At 37.6% G+C, this 22,059-nt stretch overlaps 1 protein-coding gene and 1 pseudogene across 1 annotated transcript in view; both read right to left on the reverse strand.

Annotated features, from left to right (window-relative positions):
* LOC110171426 (intermembrane lipid transfer protein VPS13B) overlaps nucleotides 1-20,772 on the reverse strand; it is a 289,785-nt gene extending 269,013 nt beyond the window's left edge. The window contains exons 1-7 of the mRNA XM_055163864.1: nucleotides 20,734-20,772; nucleotides 20,544-20,633; nucleotides 20,053-20,196; nucleotides 9,108-9,225; nucleotides 4,207-4,374; nucleotides 3,418-3,599; nucleotides 2,991-3,150 (exon numbers count right to left, since the gene is read on the reverse strand). Coding sequence (XP_055019839.1) covers nucleotides 2,991-3,150; nucleotides 3,418-3,599; nucleotides 4,207-4,374; nucleotides 9,108-9,225; nucleotides 20,053-20,196; nucleotides 20,544-20,633; nucleotides 20,734-20,772 — 901 coding nt within the window. The remainder of the gene's footprint in view (nucleotides 1-2,990; nucleotides 3,151-3,417; nucleotides 3,600-4,206; nucleotides 4,375-9,107; nucleotides 9,226-20,052; nucleotides 20,197-20,543; nucleotides 20,634-20,733) is intronic.
* LOC129411938 (5S ribosomal RNA) lies at nucleotides 7,808-7,925 on the reverse strand (annotated as a pseudogene).
* Nucleotides 20,773-22,059: the final 1,287 nt, after the last annotated feature.

The following is a 22,059-nucleotide window of genomic DNA, read 5'->3' on the forward strand; positions in this document are numbered from 1 at the left end:
ACTGCAGCAGAAGGTCAAATATTGAGATGTTTGTGTCTTTGAATGAATATCATGAAGTGCATTCTTTTATAGCAAGCACAGTCATCATGAATAGGTAAAAGACTGGAGTAGGTTAGGGCAATGGAGAATTGATGCTTTAGATACATGCATCACTCTATGTGCTACAAAAACAAGTGTCTTTCTATAGGCAATAAGCTAAGCTAAGTGAATGATTCATGCAACTACTGCCTAAATGGATAGTAATGTCAGGATGAAATGTGGCAGAATGATCAACTGACTTAAGATCCGATTTACTGAGTCACATGTCATTTTAATACATCCTTTGAGTGTGCTTTTAGAAAAAACTGGTGTAGGTTTTCTAGATTACTTATCTAAACATTCAGTTTAGGGGAAAGGGGTGTCACATATTCTCCAATATACTAGTCCCTCTCCCTGATGCTGACCCTTGAACTCATCCCATCGTGTCCGTTTCCATACGCATCGAGGAGAGAGGAAGCTGAGCTCAATACACAAGAATGTGTAATACCATTCCTCATAGCCTCCGCCAGAAAACAATATTGTCCGTTAGGTCACAGCTTAGGAATCCCAGCGGCCAAGGCGGTGAAAATTATGACATATTTTAATTAAATCTATCAGTTTGTGTGTTGTCAATTTGGAAATCCCTTCTATGTCTTTTCACTCATCAAATATTCCCTTTCAGATTTTATCGCACTTCATCTTCACCATGTCTTTGTTTTTACTCAGTTGAAGTCTTTGAGGTGTCAGTTCAACAAGTTAAGCTCTTTCACTTCATCTAACACCCTGACGACGGCTCGGTTTGAATTAAGGCAATCAAAACAAAGACTAAATTAGCAACGCGCTGATCAAAACAGGGCGGATTAGCCAGAATTTGTTACATAAATCTTCAATGACAAGAGAAACTGAGCTAGTCAGATATGTCAATTAATATCTTATTAGTGCTACTTCAGGGAATTAAATAAAACCACCAGGCTATAACTAACCCAGAGAAGAATTAAATGATTATTGATCACTGAAGTTCAAAATTCAACCTTTAAACCACATCCATCACTTTCAGAAAACACTTTGACACTTGTATGTGTTTACATTTAGGTATTCATTGTCAAACCATGCACATAGCCATATTTTAGTAGGCAGTGCCCTTATAGGCCAGCAGGTGTCCCTCCATGTTTGATCGGAAAGATACCTGACCATTTATCACTTACCCTCACTCACCTTACCCGCTTTTTTCTCAGTCTTAAAATTCAAGAACTCGAGTCAAAAAACTAGATGCTGTGATTAATTATTCATATTATTAATTCATGTGCATTCAACATCTATAAGTTTACTTGTAAAGCTTTTCTTTACTCTTATTGTGTATTTCAATCATATAATGTATTTAGTTTATTTTATAGTATTTGATCATTTTGATGTGGGTTGTTGTTGTTGATTTGTTTGTTTTGTTAGTTTTCATAAGGTTATTGTAACAGAGCTACTAAAACCACATAATTATTCTATGATCATGCAATTGAGTCTTGTATACAATGTGAATAAAACTAGGTGCCTTGTTCGCTGTTTATCAAAGTAGGGAGAGAGGCTACAAACAGACCTAACCGCTCCTGGTTCTTCTCATACTAGCTGCAGTGACCAGCTGATCTATAAACACATGTTGCTCTGACTTTTTCCAGAGTTTCATTGACTTTATTAAATTTTACTGAGATGTCCCAGTCATTACTACAAAATTACTACTACTGAAAGAAGTATTTACATGTTTGTGTTCTCTATAACCCATTTTACAATTTAATTATATGTAATTTTATTTTAATATATGTTGAATGTATAGCTTTAAGGCAGAAACGTATTTATGGCAATACACTTTGAATTTTAAATGCAGGATTGTTAATGTTAAAAAGAAGATGCCTAAATACATTTAAATACATTTAAAACTAGCATTTAGCATTAAGAGTTCTCCTCAACAATCAAAGACAATCACATTACTACAACAATAAAGTATAATAATTGTATATGCCTTTGTTAAAATAACATACAATTAAGTGCACTGCATCTTACCATGAGTAAAATGTTTCTCTCTGTTTGGCCTACTTTTCCTATTCCAAGAGCTGATTCCTTGTATATTTTTGAGATGGGATCCTAATTCATTCAGGCTCTGCATAGCAGGAGCATGACACTGCCTCCTACATCTGGCATTGGTCACTAAACTAGAAGCTGTGCCAATGAGCAGAAGACTTCCAGGCCAAGAGTCAGACCCTGAGGAAGAGTAGTGAATGAACGGGCAGCATTGTGATAAAGTGCATGCATGTCTGCACACTCCGCAAGGAAGATGTAAGCCTGCAGGTCTACTAAGTGTGAAGGGAAAAGCTACTTAAATTTAACTTTTAATGCCCAGGTGTTTTTAAAAAGGTGGATGTGAAACACAAAATGAGATAAGTCAAATCTGCAAATTATGCAAAAAGCCAAACAGAACGATAGCAATAAGAAGAAAATACTACAACGTTTTGAGACAGACATTAGAATTAAATTTTAAACTGTACTATGTGTAGGAACCTGCTGCCTCAAAAGGTTTGTATTTAGATTATTTGGGGGCCCTCTGATACTGTTCAAGTGTAATTTTCTGAAATTGAATTTAAAAAAAATTTAAAAATTTAAAAATACAATTCCTACAGGATGCATTTGTTTTCTCTGTCCACTCATCTGAGCCAGTATTTACATGAAGGACATTAGGCCTGAAGACAGAGGCCTGTGGTGGATTAAGTGTTGTGCAAGTGTTTGGGAGTAAGACAAGAGGAGCACAAACCATGGTCAATGGCGAGCTTCACTGACCCATTCAATAAATAATGATCAGATTTATATGGTAATAATTTCTTAAACTAATGTGATGTGCCCATCAGCAAAAAAATACTCTTTGTGCATTTCAGTTGACAGCATAGGCTGTAGTGCAAATAATTATAACTAAAATATATGAAAGTTCTTACCTGCTTCTTTGACATGCCCACTCCCCTCTTCTCCTTCTCCATCTTTGTGACCTCCAATTTCTCCGTAATAAAGAGCAATAATCAACTCTAATATTCTAATGAACATTGGCAACTGTTGATCCGTGATGGACAACTTCAGGCTCTCAACCATTGTTTGAATCTGAAAAAATATCAAAAATAGATAAAGTCATTTATTTCACTATGAAATCACATATAATATATATGTTTTGTGAGCCAAAACACACATTTATTTTTACCCAAATTATTATAAACGGCTGAAACAATTGTAAATAGCAAGTTTAAGAAATAAAAATGAGAAATATGGGATTGAAAATTCGTACAATAAATGTAATTAAATTACTTGAGTAGTATTTTTCAATAATGATATACTACTATGAATAATTTTCAACATGTTCACTGAGCTCACTTTGATGACTGATGGGATCTTGGAGTTGATGTTGTCGTAAGTGAAGTGAAGCCGTGTCCTGAAGGAGCACTTGTACAACAAAGGGTCCTGGTAAAACTCAATCTTCCCACTGGCGTTCCTTTTGTCCAAGCAGACTGTGCAGTCGGCAAAGTTGATGACCTTCCTGAGCACAAGTTCTGGAGCTGAAACAAATACAAATGATTATGAAATGAGTAATATAGTAAATATCAAGTTTTAAGTAATACAGTAAAAGAAAAATATATTTCATTATAAAGCTTTATAAATTATATTTACCAGCTATGTAAAACATTGTTATAAGTATGTTTAGCACATTACTGTCAAATATGTTACAAAATATAAAAACCAAAACAAAAATAAAAGACCTGCTTTCCAAATTGCAGTTTCAATGTAGGTATTGCAAAAGAAGCTTATAATATTAATATTAAGTTAATTTAGCTATAATAATAATGTGGTTTGCATATGGAAATTAGATTAAGTAAATTTACTTTTTTTTTTTATATGTGTATTAAATTAAATTATGGATGTCACAATGTCAAAATTTTGATTCACCTTTGATTCATTAGCTGCTGGTTTGCCATACACTACGTGACCAGTATTTGTAAGATACATGAAGTGGGCTTCATTTGTTTTTGCTTTTTTTTTTTTTTTTTTTAACTATTTGATTAAATTCTGATAAAAATGATACAATTCTAATACAAAATGTGTATCGACTGCAGCACCACAATAGACAGCACGCCTGGCAACTGAAATAAAAATGGGAGGCCTTACCAGTGATGTCCATGAAAGCCCTCTCCCACATGTCGTCCACAGTATAGCATTCGGCGGCTGTGATATTCACCGACAACACGATGTCATCCTCCACATACTTCAGGATCAGGTTGTTCACCACGATGTTGACATTATTCACCACCCGCCTGATCAGACTCTGCACATATCCTGCAAAAAGCAAAGTAACACATATCAGTACATTATACTATTTCTGAATCACAGCTTGCATTATCAATATACTGTACATCCACTCTGGCCATGCTTTTGCCCTAATGTAGATTTATCATGATCATAAATATTGTCTGTAGAAGTAGGAATGTAAGGAGGTTTGTGATGAAGAGGCATGGGGATGTAAAAAGGCAGAGAAAGGTCCAGTCTGGCAGATTAAGTTTCAGAGCTGGGGGAGCCATTCCACACTGTAACCAGAATGTCCTAATCGCCACAGTGACGCCCAGAAACAGAAGCTACACAGGAAAACATACATGCTTATGTCATTATTACTCAAGCAAAAGCTAACTGAAAGTATCACAGACATGGGAGTTTTACCATAAAATATGAAAATATACAGTCATAAATCTCCCAAACCGCAGGACCAATGGCATTATTCATTCCTCCCATGTACTGTTAAACACTTTATACATGGATCAAATACATGAGCTTTTAAAACCAGTATTGCCACTATTTTCCAAAGTAAATATTAGCCTTCCTGTATCTACATGCCTGGCTGGGGCAATAACACTACCGATAATTAGGCTAAACTAAATGGTCCTGTTGAGAGGAACATTTGGGTGAATTTTTGAGCCACTCCACTGTGACTTGTACACAGGCCTAGACACACACAGGGATAATCCAATTGACCAAACTGTCTTGAAAGTGGTGCTTGGCCAAACCCGGCAGCAGGAAGAGAGGGTGACATAATGTAAACTGGCCTCATAAAGCTAATGCGTGTTTCGTGACATGTGTGCGTGGCTGGGCATGCGCTGCGTCCTGGTGGAGGTAAGCCGGTCTGCTCTAATGCGTGCATGAATGTAACTGTGGGGAAAGGTTTGTGGTTGTGGGGTCGCTCACAACACTGGAGTTGCACCTGCACCTTGGGCAGTAAAACCAGTCCTTTGCCCCCTGCTAGTTCCCTCTCTGGATCTAATTTATCCATGTCAGAGTGTCTTTCTCTCCCCTTTGTAGACCAGCTCACTTGCTATTTCTCCTATCCCCTCACACCCCGTACAGTCCAGCCGCTCAAGACCTCAACTTCTGTAAACAATTGACACAGTCGGCACCTGTGCTGTGGCCCACAGGGAAGCAGTCCACTTAAAACTGTTCAACCATAAAATCACTGGAAAAATGGTTCCTTTATGCCATTTTCAGACTAGGCCAAGTACTCTCCACTGTGCAATTTATGAAAGAACACTTGACTGGTCACCTTTTTCCCTGTATTGCTTATAAGTATGAGCATGCATATTGCATACTGTGCCAGCCACTAGTCATGAACGGTTGCAAAATTTTGAGAATTTGAGAATTAAATGGAATTAACAATAAATAAAACCTTCAAAAGATTGTCTCTTTACTAGGAGTCATGCACAGAAACATAAAAATGTAAATACATACATATAAACTTAAATATCTATTCTTTCACCAGTGGAGAGAATAACAACTTAAAAATGTTATCATTGCCAGATGTGATCACTAGGGCTTGATAAGGAAGAAGTTTTAGGCATCAGGGTCAACAAGTAAGGGGATAGACTTGTTCCACAAAGTGTCTATGTCAGTGTTATATTTGTCTATGTCACAGTGTGTTATATGTGTGGTTGAAAACAGATGGGAATTTTCTGCCCCTTTGCAACCCTATGGTCAAGACAAAGATTTTAGGACGAATTTATGAAGCTCATTAATGTTTAAAAGGACCATAAACAATATTAGTTATTAGTTATTAGCTAAATAAAGGTGATAAGGATTTTATTTATCACATTTGCTTTTTGCTACATGTTTACTCGTTCATAGATCAAATTCTTTAAGCAGTCAAAACATTATAGCAACTAGCATGCAAGCATGCACCGAGTGGCTTTTAAAGTTTTAGCTCCAGAGCTAAAGCTATATTCGACAAGAAACATACTGTATACCAAAACCAAAACAAACATGTCTAATTATGTTAGCCATGCTGGTTGCACACCTCTTATAAAATGTAGCTCTACAGAACAGGGGCGAACACAGGAAAGCTCTGGTGCCTTGGGTTAACTATTACTGTGTATTTCTCAGTAATACCAGAACATGTGAAATTTATTTTCTTAAGATTTCAGGAGCCCCAGTACCAGGACCATAGGGAGTGTTTGTATTTCATTGCTCACAAATCTTCATCTTCCTCCAGTCATAAGCAGACACAGCAAGGTAAGCAAAATTTGTGAGACCCTCACAGTCAAAAGTCTAAAGTATCAATCTCCCTTAAGTATATATACACAGTAGCAACACAGTAGGAATTATGCGCCCTGTTTGGGTTACAGTAGCTATAGCAAGTGGCTCCCTGGGGTAAGTTCAATAATGGCAAGAATGAGAGGCTGCAAAATTTGATTTGTAAAAAGATGATACGTAGGCCATGGGTTTGGTATCCATAACTACTCTATAATATGTCAGTCAGCGTTACTTAAAAGAGTAAATGAAAATTACATATTGGCTTCACAAAGCCACATACACTGAGAGAGAGCACAAGAAAGGGCATCTGGTTTAAAATAAATGAAAGAAAAGACCATCATTATTTCCTTTAACTCTAAAAAGGAGTGTAATGCGGTGTCTAGTGATATCTCAACAGTGTAAACGGGCACAACAGTAAACTCGCATGGCTCTTAAAAGAAGTACTTCTCACAAACGGTGGCCGATGGTCCCCCACAAGCAGCTGTAAACATAATCACTTGCAGAATCACACAAAGGTGGAAGCACTTGGTCTTTGGTCTCTGTGTGGCTACCAATCTCATGGCATATGAATTAACATCACTATTTTCCACCACAGGCAGAACATGAAGGATAAATGCATTCAGCATGTGAGAGCTTAGGGCCAAATGACTGGATAATTGCTGGTGGCTGCTTTTTAGTGTCGGCCATGTTTTGTTTTGGTTGTTTTGAAGTGGGGGCAAACAGATGCATAGCAGAGATTTTAAGATTGTGAAAGTAGGCTCATAACTTAGTCAGGTGGTCCTGTGTTAATGTCCTATTTGGTCTATGCTTTGTTTAACAGTGTAATTGTACTAGTTTTACTATAGATAAGAACTTACTAAATGGTCGTAAAAGGAATTTGAATGTACTGCTATACTTGATCAGTTATGCTATGTATTCCCCTAAATTGAAGCATGTAAAAAGTGTTCCCTAACAAATTAAAGTAAGTAAGTAAGTTTTTATTCATATAACACTTTTCACACATATATGTTACAAAGATGCTTTTACAGAGCATTATTCATTCACTCCATATCTGGTGGAGGTAAGCTACTATTGCGTCTACCAATCTGCGCCATCAACCCTACCGATCACCACCATCACTCACACACCACTTCATTCTAGGCAATGTGGGTGAAGTGCCATGCCTAAGGATACAACAACAGTTTTTGCGACTGGCACCCCATTGTGGCACCTGATTTTCCCAGTGGTCTCCCATCTAAGTACTAACCAGGCCCAGCCTTGCTTAGCTTCTGAGATCTGACGAGATTAGGCTTTGATAAGCAGGTATGGCCACATGGCCAGATGTTTAAAGCACTTTAAAGAATGAGTCTTCTTATAAGCGTTAACAAACCATTTTCAACTAGCAAGTAGCCCTAAGTACCGGTAAGCATGAAGGATTACTCAAATGTAACTGAAAGAAATTATATACAATTCCAACTATGTTTTAAGGAGTGAAGGACATTGTTAAAATATTGAAAAAGTAACAAGTTTCGCATAATACTTGACACTTCCTCCAGTGACCCACAATGATAAGAAAACATTTAAATTTCCTGGTATGTTGTTCTTGTATCTAATTCTAAGATAAACATCCTTTGTCTGAGTCATAGCAGGTTAGTTTTACTCCATCTACCTTTTAACCTCCACCTTTCATTAGGAAAACTTGGATTACAACATGCACTTACTTCCTCAGCTTCCTCAGCCTCACTAAGGTGTCACAGCCTATGACCCCAGAATTATCCTAATCTGCAATGAGTTAAAAAGTGGGCCAATCTACACCTAAATAGATCAAATCAGATAGTAGGCTGTTACCTGAATATTCCTTTGACTTTTTTACACAAATACATGTAAGACACCTGGAATAAGAAGTATAGGAGTCCATGCATAAAGTCTCTAGGAAATGCATTGTGAGATGAGAGTGTGAGGGTCCATGCTTTAACAGCTGGAAAGAGATATTATCTTATAACGTCAGACCTGGAAAAGGATCCTCCCCAGATACAACTAGCCAGGACTGTGGGGTCGCTTATCCATGAAGCACAGAAAAATCTTAAAATGTGTTTTGCCAGTAGAATAATAATTGAGTTCACCAAATAAACAATTCTGAAAAAAAATTTAAATCTAAATCATGGGCCATAAGAAGACAGGTTAATACACGTCTGACACACGTTTACACATTATCTAAGCTTGCATTTATTACACAGACCATGTTTCACACTTTTTTACGGATCCTTTAAGATATTGGTATATATAAAAGAACCAAAGGACATGCAGCCAACAAGACACATTACTACACCATCACATAACACTTCTGAGGAAGGCTTCAAGAAGTAAACAAAACATAAAGCAGGTAAACAAACTCTCCTCTTTGAGAAAAATATTTCACATACCCTCCACCAGAAAAGTTACACAATGCACCCCTAATATTGTGAAGCTGGACTCTTGCTGCCCTGAAGGTTGCTCTGACTGTAGTGGCCATAACTCACCTGGGGGCAGGTCTGGGTCGCTGGGGGCAGCCTGCTGGATGCGTCGGGGCTTGGCTATGGTCTTGGAGCTGTCTGACACACTACGACTGGTGGAGCTGGAGCCACTCTCATGGTCATCCTGAAGAGAAAATACACACACAAGAAAATAATAAAAATCCTGTTTGTGGATGCAAACCTAATTAAAGTTTCATATGTTGATTCAAATATTCTTATTGGATTTCCATCAGTAGAGAAAACTCTAGTCAATAATTCCTTTAAGACACACAAATTCAACATAGCAATACAAATCCCAAATGCAAGTACAAAATGGCCGAGTACTGAAATGGACAGCTTGCAAATTGCTTCTTATATAGCAATTCCATGGGCAAGCCTTGTTGTTTTACCACGATAAAATAAACGATTTATAGATTTGTACTTGTATTCTTTGATTTTTGTGGCCTTGAAAATATTGTCTGTTGGAAGAGGACATACTTCAAGGCCTAGCAAACAATGCACACTCTTACACAGCTATAATGTTGCTTGACTAAAAGCAGCAAGACTAACATGCCTGCCAAACTCACTAATGAAGGCAAAAGGGTACCAAATCTAATAACTACTGTCTAAACAATACCTCAAATCCATGTTCACTGTGGACATAATCCTGCAAAAGTAAAAAATAATAGAACATGTATCACCAAAAAGGAAAGGAAACAAATCAGGTTAACATTAATGGTATGACGCTGACAATAGCTGTAGATCTGACAGACCTTTGTGCTACGTCCTGATGAGAGGTTAATCTTCTCTGGACAAAGTATGGCAATGGTTACATGTGTTTAGCATTTAAGCAAGGGATCAGCATAGTGGAGCATCGGGACTCACTCTTATCTCAGCTAATGTAAACACTAAAAGGTGTCAAAACTAACTATATTCTGCTAATCCATTCACATGCATTTTAATGCAGAAGTGCAGAAATTAATTCAGAACATATCTTGTGCTTAAACCACACACAATTGAGCAAATTGTAACATTAAAAACTTTTATTTTATTATTATTTTATCATATCATCATATATTATGACTTTTAATTGTAAATCATTTAAATTTATTTGACAAAATTATATGCATCCTGATGTTATTAATTGTTCACAGCAGCTGTGGCCGCTATCATTTTTGTACAATATAGGACTGAAATAAATATAAATAAAAACATGTCTATGTAGATGTCATATTTAGATGCTATACCACAATGCCCCTCTTAAATGCATTACAATTGGAAACTGCTGTAAACTCCCAGATCTATACTGTTAGGAATGCCTGTTGCTGCAGGCCAAGAGAACAGGGGTTCAACAATTCAAACTGCCACAAAAGGACAAGACTGCCAAATTTGGAAGTAGCGCAATTAAGCGCTCAATGTCACCGTGGGCAGTGAGTAATTCTCCAGAGATGAAACATGCCTTTTCAGAGGGAAGCCCAGGGACAAATGAAGTCTGGCTCAGCTGCTGCAGTGTAAACTGATCCTCCCAGTGCCACAGCAGGGCACAGCGCAGGGACTGAGCAACGGACACAGAGAATCTGGAGGGAATGAAAATCAGGGGGGGCTGCTTCCCCTAAAGGCATGTCAGCTCAGCTGTTGACCGAAGATGACGGTAGCAAAAAGGAAAAGAGAGACAAGAGACAAGAGATAAATGGAAAAAATAACAGAGGCAAAGAAAGCAAGACTTGGAGCAGCTGAGAACTATGAGATCAGATCAGAGATACAAGCCTGTGTGCTGTGAGTGGCAGGCGAGAGGACCCCCTACCCAGAGGGTAAGTGGGCACCTATGGAGGGTTAGGCCACAGGAAGGCCATGGCTGACCCCTGTCCTACAGGCATCTGGACTAGTACCAGGGGAGAAGGCTTAGCCTGTCTGGAGTCCACCCTCATCAGAGTTGCTAAATTCACCCCCCACTGAGACGAATCTATCTTCTAGAAGGGTTGAGACAAAAATAAACACTTAAGACAAGTATTAGATGATATTATTAGTATTAGATATTAGATGATAAAAGATGCAAAAAAATTAGAGAGGATATGCTTGCTTTTGACAAAGCCCGCTGGGGACTTGCTTAAGTCTTTTTTTGCTCATATGAATCTTGGCAGAATTTTTTATTTTTTCTCCCAATTTTAGGGTCCTTGCAACACTGTTGGACTACCCATGCTTGGGATAAATAGTGCATTTACTTACTTTATGTTTGTTCATACTACTTACAAAAATGTGTAGTTATAATGCTAAAAAGGATGGCCAACTTAAACATATACTAGTATAATAATGAAATCAATGTCATAATAACTGTGGAAGTAATGTCTTTTCACGAGAATTGTTTCCAGGCTGCACTTCTCTGACTATGAGAAAATAGCTTGGACTTTCAAACACAGTCATAGTTTGGTTCGAGTGATGTCAAATGTTATGTGGCCACTTCTCTTACACTTAAGCTCTTTCAACCACTGAGGACTGGCCCACTGTAATGAGTTACACAGCTCATCATAGGTCACTCAAATTACCTTTTCCTTTACTTCCCCTTGGCCTTTCATCATTCATCAGGTCAACTCAACAATTGATGCTAATGCCTTTTTAATGAAACTGTAACAAATGCATGAAACCATTACACTGTGATTAAAAACATGGTTTCATCTTTGTGTAATGTTAAGAGGATGCGAGGGAGAAATACAAGAACCATTTGGGCATCTAAGAACAATTGTTGAAATTAGCATTGCTCTAAGTCTGGGATAGAGCCAAGGCAGAAGTGTAGGTCAAAAAAACTCTTGTTGGGTTTACGTGTAAATTAAATCCACTAAAGTGGATATCTAAGTATAATAAATATCGACCTGTCTAGTAAAATCTACTGTAAAAATAAATAAATAAATAAATAAAGTAAGAAAGTAAGTAGTAGTAGCCAGACAAACGTTTTTGTAAGATCAAGGCTCAGCAAAATATTTTTTGTAGAAATAATATTTTTAGTTTCTTTTGTCTATGCAAAGTACTTAAAATGATAAAAATCTTCATATCTGCATGCTTAGAAGCAAAGGTTATTGTTCAAAAGTGATGGAATCTGAACTACTAAGCCAACTTATGGACAGAACTGCACTCGTCTCTACAATTGTACAGTAAAGCTGAGCAGCTGGAATCCATGGCAGATTGGAGGGATTAGAAAATGAAATGTACCCCGGTGAATATCAGATTGTGTGACATTGTGAATAATTATCTCAATGAAAACTGCTCATTACAAAAATGTGCACCCCTTCCACTGTTCAAGTAATAAAATCCACTACAGGGAAAGAAAATCCCCATTTGCTATGAATGTTCTCTGTTAATGAAATATTACATCTCTGAAATGTATACAATGTGGTGCAGTGTTTAACTAGAATTTTACATCATTTTTCTAAGCAAATAGTGCGTTACTTCTAAAGATCTGTGTAGCAGGAAGTGCAACTGAACACAGCTAAAATTAATGTTAATGTGCTGCTTCCTCTGTGTCCATCAGTAAAGAATCTTTCATGTTACTTTAAAGTTACACACCAAATGGTAAGGCAGCTATTCTCCACACTGTATATGAACTACAAATATGGATGTGCTTGTCATTTTAAACAAGCCTTCCAAAGGCTACAGAATCACACAGCAACAAAAAACGAGGGTGAAGAAAGCTCACGGTTCACTTTAAGTTTTTCCTGTCTGGAAATGGCCTGTTGTTCCAAAAAGGAAAGGCCATTGTCACAAAAAGGTGAATAATTATGAAACCATTCCAATACAAATCCAATAAGTACAATAGTAGTTCTCCTGACATCCAAGTAAGGTGTTGTCAAAATGTTCATTCACTTAAGACCAAATTAATCAATCACAGCAGTCCCCAAAGAGATACGTAGTGGCCTAATGCTGAACTTGTGCTGGCAGCTATGACAGCAGGGAGGCACTGTATAAAAAAATTAACTCACAAAAAGAAATGTTATTAAAGATACAAGTGACTGTTGAGTTAAGTAAAGAACCAATTTTCACATTTCCATTTGTCAATGAGGTGTGTGTTCTATAATAAGTCACTGTGACATCCTATATCTTATAGTTTGCAGTGTGCTTTTCAGGGTGTTTTTGTTTATTATATCAAAACATTTTCCTTACACATGTTGCATGAGACTTCATAAAAGTCTAAACTATGCTCTAGTTCAATTTTACAATGCTATTTAATGTTAAATTTACTCACAAGTTTGATTAGTATGGCATATTTAGTCTTCTAAATATTCTTTTCGATGTCTTCAGAGCTCAAAACCATCAATTCCATCAAGTGCACCTACGTGTCATTACACTAATTATGTTCATTTTCAGTGCTCAAATTAGCTACAACAATTTCAAGCTAGAAGCCACTGTTTTCAGCTTTATCTGAAGAGCTCCTGAGTGTGCCAGCACAAGGCAAGTCTTCCCTGATGTTTTGTATCCTTATATACAGTTGAATAACTTGCACTTGTTTTCTCATTCATACACTATAGTTTAAGCCCAGGAGTAGTTCAAGAAGTTTTGATATGAATAATGCATCAAGTAATATAATATATATATATATATATATATATATATATATATATATATATATATATATATATATATATATATATATATATATATATATATATATATATATATATATATATATATATATATATATATATATATATAAAGTAAAGGCATCAGTGGTGCCTGTGGTGATCGGAGCACCGGGAAAAACAATGGACATCTCAGTCCAGAAAAGTGCAGTACTTGGAACAGCAAAGATACTGCGCAGAACTCTCAAGCTCCCAGGCCTCTGGTAGAGGACCCGAGCTGAATGAGGGTGAGAGAGACCTACCACCGTGGAAGATGAGAAACACTTTTATATATATATATATATATATATATATATATATATATATACATATACATATACATACACACACAGCTGAATCTATACAAATAACAGAAACGGAAGGTGTTTTGACTCTAGTTCCACGGGCCTGATGAAGGTGGCGTGATGGAATTTGGAAAACTGCAGAATTCCTGATCTCAGGTATCTCCATTCTTTTTATTGGAGTCGAATGTGACTCTGCCACTGGAAGTTAACATTACCTGAACTTTAATCCACATGTCTCTAATCACCTGACTAATTGAAGAGAAAAGCTTAAAACAACAGAGAGCTGTGGAATTCTTTTTTCCAGGTCAGAAAAATGAGTTCAGGAAAGTGGCGGGAGACAAAAGGAGTGGGAGAAATGGTTCCTGATTTAGATCTGAGACTTTTGGTTCCTCAGATGTCTCCATCAGAAAACCACAAGCACAGACTGAGCATGTGAGGCATGCTGCTGACGCTGGCACGGCTACCCTCCATGCTAATAACTGCAATGTGTTAGCAGCAATAAAACTCCACAGAGATCTGACAAAGAATGAGACGCACAGAGGACATTTGATGAAGATGAGAAGATTACACCAGGAGCAGCTGGAAGCTAAAATATCAGACAAATAAATTACATTAAGTATGATTAAATGATGTTTGTGTAATCCCACAGTCATCCAGTTATGAAAAGTTCAATTCGGTCAACTGGACAAACAAGTTAGATAACTACAATGTTAATTAGGTTCACAATAGGTGTTTTAGTTTTAAACTGTAAATAGGTATTTTAGTTTCAGTGTGCTGAGTTCCTTCATTAAGACAAATATAAGACAGTCCCACCTGCAACCTGACCAGAACTGAAGAAGCCACTTGAATGAGCAGCAAAAAAAAAATTCACTCTAAAATGTCTGTCAAGGTGACAGGTTTGATTTTTTTTTTTTTGCTATGATTAAATGAAAATGTAAAAATATTTTCACATATGGATGGGACAAAATCTCATGCCACAAGATCTTTGATAAAACTGACACACATGAGATAAAATAGTGCACACATAGAAAAATTTAGTTAAATGCTTAAGGTTTAAGTACTTGTGAGTTACAGCTTTTCAGAAGCAATGGGTCTAAAAAACTGTGCTATGAAACACACAGCATCAATGCAGTATTTTTTAAACAATATCATAGTCCCGTGTCTCATCTTGTCATGGGTAAATTGTGACTCGTCCCATACCTACGGCATACAGCAAGAGTGATTGACATTTACGGTACTAAAATGGTCCAATTGTGCTAAACAATGATCAATGATCAATCACCAATGACTAACCCACTGAAAGGATTTCATGTAATGTATTATTCATGGTAATAGTTTAAAACACCCAAAACTGGCACAGCCAATTAACAGTTAATTATCAGAAAATGTAATATTATGAAATATGGCATCAAGCTCCAGTAAAGGCTCTTGAAAGGAAAATTGTACACGCCACAGGCAGATGATCCTTCGCAAGCATTATTGGTGAATATCAAAGTGCTCAGCCCAGCAAGATCAAGTCCATTATGAAACGTTTTTACCGATATCCTGGAACCAATACCTGTCTGATCTGTGGAGTCAATATTGATATTGCTTCAATCAATGAACACTTTGGTACAATCCTATTGTTTTTAATTGTGCTATATAAATAAAGTTGACTTGGCTGGCTTGGCACTGTGACCTTACCCAGGCTTGGCTGGGCTTCCAGAGTTGATTTTGAGGAAAACTGAAAGATTTGTGGAACGTAAGTAATTTGTGTATTGAACATAATTCAAGTGTATATGTATATGTATGTGGTTCATGAGGCAACCACTTATCATGTATGAGAATGTGGGACAGGCACAATGAGTATACCCAATGGTAACTTCTTGTTCCACCAATGAAACGAATGAAACTTAACAACTGCAGGTCAAGCCTTATCAAATTTGTCACAAATGTGGTATGGTGAATGTCAAAGCTGAGTGATACACTCTGTCAAAAAGGTATCCAGTGTGTTTATTATGTTTTGAGCTCACCATATGCCTCTTCTAAAAGTCTCCCCCCCACTCTCCCCTCTCCCCCACAATGGAGAGTGACATGTTGGGCAATTATTCATGTAGCATTCTTGGGCTCTTACACACACATTACAGGGCCCTGAGCCGGTGGAGATTAGAGCCAACACTACTAACTGTGGCACACTCTATTCCAAGTGCCCACACGCAACACCAGCATCAAGGGCTACTTCAGGAACCTCCAGGACAGAGCTTCGATCACAGCACATGCAGAAATAGTTAAACATGTTATAACAAGGAAATGTAGCCAGATATTCATTTTTACTTGCTGAACAGCTTGCGTTTTCTGGCACAGAGACCACTATGGCGTGTAAAAGAAAGTAATTACTCACAGGCCAAAGGTGTGTGAGCATCTGTGGAATCATGAAACACAAAACACAGACCACCCATCAATTATGTTCCATAGAGCCCCTTGATTTACCTTAATCTACTGAGAAATTATACACATAATCAACGTACATTAGGTTACATTAGGTAAAAACCTGAATCCTACTAAATGGCCTAAATGTATGGCACTGACAAAGGTACATTATTCACTTTTCTTAGAGCAAGACCCACCCAAAGAAACTGCATACATTAGAGGTTATTATTATTTCGTTATTGGCCAATTTACCATTACATATTAATACACCTCTTAGATTAAACTGGATCCTCTTGTTCTAAGACCACCCTTAACAATATTATTAACACAACAATCCAGTATACACAAATGCTGCACAGCAACTTCACTTTTTTTATATTGCTCCTCTAACGTCAGGGCCAGAGGACTACAGATGGAAAAAAGCCTCTTGGCCAATTCTGACTCTTTACTCATGTTTAATCATGTGTTTTTTGAAATTGCACTGTCCACTTTTAAATACAGTAATGTAATCTAATCTAAACGTAAAACTTTGGCTGGAAATTGAAATGTGAAATGTGGCAAAGCCTCAGCACAGACAAAGCCAAATGCAAGAACAATGAATATAAAACATGTCCTAGTCTAGTAACAGTTGCACAGTTCTGTTTAAGTTCTTCTGTTTAAGTCAGGGGCCTAAAAGGCTAGCATTAGTCTTAACTGCCCGGTAATTGTTTCCCAGACTTTAGTATCTTCCCTAATACTTGAGATGGAGCACTTGTGTCCCGGATGGCCTGAGAGCAGGGGATTAAACAGTGGAACAGCAGCATCCTGTACACTGTGGATCGATCCCTCTTTTTAGTCATGGACTTTTCCCTGAGCGCTTTCCTGTGTCTGACGAGTGTCTGAGGATATGCAGTAACCTCATCCCACCAGGAAGCACCTCCAAGATGAACCAGAGGGACTGCCTGCTAAATGGCCACAATAGTAAAATATAATTTTTACATTTACCAGTGTCACAAAAGGTTTTAAAGAAAAAAAAAATTGTAATCTCAGGCCATCGTCTAATAAGAATTTAAAAAGCTGTACAATTCTGAGTAAGTATAGGCCACAATATCAAAAGAGGAAAATTTGTCTTAAATTATGGTGTTACATTTTGGCCTATCCATTTTAAATAACTTTTCAGGACAAGGGCCTTGCTGATCACATGGATTTATGCTACAATCTCTGTAAGCCATTTGCTCCCAGCGCTCCTACAATCAAAGGCCATGGTTTCCGGATGGCACTGGGACAGAGATTATCTCGATTGTAGTATCTGGTTACCAACCTCCATGGGCTGTTTAGGATATTTAACTAAGTCCATGATGCATCGTGAAGTTACAAACAATCCCGACTAATAGACCTACATATCTATATTATTTATGTCATTTGGATTTTAAACCTACGGTTCTATCTACCCAGGATGACTGCCAGAGAGTGGTGCTAAAAGCATTGAATGATTCTCTATGTGCAGATAGGGATGAAAAAAGAGCTACATTTGACTATGGCATAACTATAGTTACTTGATATCTCAAACACTTTATCTAGATTTGAATGAAACATTGTAGAAAAGGTGGTGTCTTTGAAAGGGAGTTCTCTGAATCACAAGTATTAGCCATTATTAAGGAGTGATGAGGGTTGGTGGTGGGGCTTGGACTGAGAGCCAAACCAACAAGTCTCCCAAATCATCTCGAGGCAATGCATTAATCAGAACCTTCATCAGTGGCGAACATTCTCTGCAGCCATAAAACTCCCAGATCAAGCAGAAAGTCGAGCCAAACCCAGAGCAGCTCTCCTCAGTAAAATGCAAGCCCTTATCTCCGACTCGTAAAGAATAAAGTCTGCCTGGGAGTCAACACCCTGATCCAGTTAAAGCGCTGTCCAGTCAGTCCCCCTCCACAGCAGCGATCACACCTCATCTACAGCATCTGTAGCAGCACACTCCACTCAGGAAGTGAAACAGAAATGCATGTTTTAGGAAAAAATTAAAACAATTCACATATTTCAGCAACAGCCATTAAAGAGCAGTTAACAAAAGATGTAAATTCACTAATGTGTAACATATTATGACCTATGTATTAGTAAATGTGCTGGCAGTATTCAAAACAACTTGACAACATTTACATTTTGTTTTCTAATACCATATTTTTGCACTGCACTTTCTCATTACAGCTAATTTGGAGCGATTATACTGTCAGCGGAGCCTGTAATCTCCAACTCCTGCAAAACACCCCATTTCTGGAAACTATATGAGGTGCATTTAGAGCTTTGCAGATGGGTCCAATTGGGCAATCTGAATATCGTTAATATTACCCAGTTCCTCCCAAGAGGAAACAGCAGCATTAAAACGGGCTGAATAAATCCGGTCAAGTAACACAAGCCTTAATGAAGTTCAAAAGACATGCGGATGTTTTCACAGGCCAGCACTGAGCCCCTAATAGTAATTAAGAAAACAAACTGGATTATTCTGATCATTTATCATTTCCACACTCAAATCGCAAGAGGCTGACTTGGTTCATGTCAATTCCGTACCAACAAGCAGGAGTTATAATATTACTTTTGAGAATAAATTTTCATGTTCTTCACTCAGATTGACTAAACAATACTCTACAACCATTTTTTTCAAAATGTCTTTAGAATGGGTGGTACTGGGACATGAGAAGTTAAGGTATAATAATAAAGGTAATCAGCCGTATAAGTTACCAAATTGCACAAATTTACATAATATGAGGAAGCTGTGTGAATTTTTTGGCAGCAGAACACAGTAGTCAGCAATGGTCAGATCTCTCCTTTGCACAGGGGAAAGGTACAGTGGCTCATTTAAATTCCTCATACTGGAAGGATTTCTACTCTAACTCTTGGCACTGATCCAAATTATGTCCCTGGGGTTTACATACCACTGAATAATTTGTCTACATGTCATTTGCAATTTTCCCAAAGTCTTCTCCTGACTGGGTGCCTCTCAGACAACATCTGCAACAAATAGTTGTTTTGGGACTACGCACTCTCACCACTATCAACAACGGTAGATGACTTCAAGTGTATGAGGCATAACAATAAGTTTAAATTTACAGATGGTTCCAGAAATCAGATCTCTGAAGCAGTAGCCACCTGCACAATACGAGCTTTACCATTACTTTTAGGCCACTCAGGCTCACGTGTTACACATTTTTACCTCAATCTATATAATTAGCTGTAATTGACTTCCCAAGAAATGCGTTTTTCTGGGCACATCTGGTCTTGAAATTTCAGCCGTCCAAAACTGGTCAGGAACTTAACTCAAATTTCAGTTTAGCAAAAACATGAAAAATAGGCCATACTCTGATAATTACACCCTCACTTCACCCTCTATTTTAATTCAACTAACTTTTAGTTTAGTTTATATTTATACCCCTCTCTAAGACACCACTATGCTACTGCAATAAGGAAAAATCTCCTGTCTAAAATGTTTAATCATATCATAAAAGATAAACTCAAAACAAATAAAAAAGGGGTACTACATTGTATATTTTGCTCTTATCCTGTAGGGGATGTTAGGATAAAAACTATTATCATTATTGTTGAATCTGTATGAGGTTAAATAACCAATGTAATTCTCCTTGGAAATTGTGCAGACTTGATAATCAGACAAACACTCACCTGGGCTCCATCTCGTAGTTTGAGAATGCACTCCATAGTGTTGATTGTGATGACAACAGGCTCAGAGCCAAGTTTGGTCCATGGCACATGGATCCGCAGCTCATGTATGTGACCACTCATGAATGTAAAGGGAAGCTTCAGCTCCTACATACACGATACAGAAAATACAGTAGACAGTAAACATACATGCTGTACATTCAGTTGCAGTAAAGCTGAAGCAATTCTTACAGTAGTCCATACAGGACATGATTTCAAAAGTAACATTGCCATTGTGTTTTGTGAGGTTGTGTAAGTGTAGAATGTAAACAGTCCAAAGCATAGTTTTGTATTCTTTCTATCAATATGTTAGCAAAACTTGTTCAATGATCACACGTGTTTCAAAACGTGTTTCTAAACTCGATTAAGTCAGCTCTGCTTTAGACTGAGCCGCCCCTGGAAACAAATAAACATGGATAATATTATTTTTTGCTCAATAATAAACAGTGAGGTACCTGTTCCAGTACATCCAGTTTGAGATCTAGTTTGCTAAGGACCACATCCCCACCCCACAGGGAAAGCTGCAGGTCAGACGGCTTCAGGTTCTTAAGCAAGTAATATGTATTTGTTAGAAGAGACAGCTAACTGCTCATACAAAAGCAAGTACTAAACTACTGTTGGTTCAACACGAAAAGCAATCCTCACATCTTGTACGTCATCCGTAAACATCCAGCAAGCTTCCATTTCCGCTTTGTGGCGTTCATGCCAACCCTTACAATACAATCCAGAAGCAAGTATGAAAGCAATAAAGTTGGTGTTCCAATGCTCTCTATATATATAAGTCTATATCTATATATATATAGATATAGATAGATATATAGATAGAGAGAGAGAGAAGGGGGAGGAGAGAGAGAGAGAGAGAGAGAGAGAGAGAGAGAGAGAGAGAGAGAGAGAGAGAGAGAGAGAGAGAGAGCTACTTATAAACTTATAAATATATTAAATTTCCTATGACACAAGAGGCATACATAAGTGTAGTCCGTGAGGTTTTTTTTTTATTCGTCTCGCGGTGGCATCAGTTCATCACCTGTGACCGTAGTTGTCAGGGTTGACGGTGCTGTGATGCTGTATAGTGAAGTAGGCTAGGCCTGGTAAACTAGCCTAGTACTTTATATTATTTTAATTATTTATTTTTTGAACATTTAGATTTTTACAGTGTTTCCAATGGAAAGGTTATGGTCTAAATTAATTATTATTACGGAGATGCTGATTTATTTTCTGATATCTGGCGACCCACTGTCTAAGTGATATCAAAGGCTCAAACACAATAGAATAGGCTGTTGAAATGCCCTTGCTGGAAGAAGCATCGCAGTCTGTTCATTGATGCACATTATTACAGAATTGTTAATTTTTTAGCCTTAACTATGTAAGAGTTTGAAACATCACATTTTGTTGGAATATGTTTTGTTTCTCTGTTATAGGCCAAAGTATTAAAATGCTGGTCTAAAAGTGTGTTGCAGGCTATTTAATGTAACCTAACAGCATGTTTGCATAGGTCTACGTCTGCAACAGATGAGACACATGATCAAACCTTGTCTATAAATTCAGAATTCAAACCTGTTTCAATTTATTTGCTTTGACAGCAACGCCATAGGTCCTGATATCGCCTAGTCTTGTCAAACTTTAGCCTATAGCCCTTTTACAAACTTTTCACCAAGACACACATTGACACTAAATAAATTACCTATTAGTTTGTAAAATTATTGTAAGCCTATGTTTTAAACTTCTGATTAATTTTGCATAGCCTGTGCAAAGAGTCACTTCTTCCAGATTGTTTCTTGAGTAGAAAGATGTGAACACCATGAAAGCGCGGCTCTGGCCTGCTGCCCGCCTGTTCCTCTTCTCCTGCTCGTTTGATAACACGTTTCTCAAAGAGGCAGACAGTGGAGGCCCGCGCTGCTGGGTCATCCCGTAAACTGGGAGTGGGATTTTTGTGCGCCACTTTTAATTACTCTCTGTACAAGTCATATGTGG

Source organism: Boleophthalmus pectinirostris, unplaced genomic scaffold (genome assembly GCF_026225935.1).
Source record: "Boleophthalmus pectinirostris isolate CB_2022bp ecotype Guang Dong unplaced genomic scaffold, ASM2622593v1 HiC_scaffold_6, whole genome shotgun sequence".
Classification (NCBI taxonomy): domain Eukaryota; kingdom Metazoa; phylum Chordata; class Actinopteri; order Gobiiformes; family Gobiidae; genus Boleophthalmus; species Boleophthalmus pectinirostris.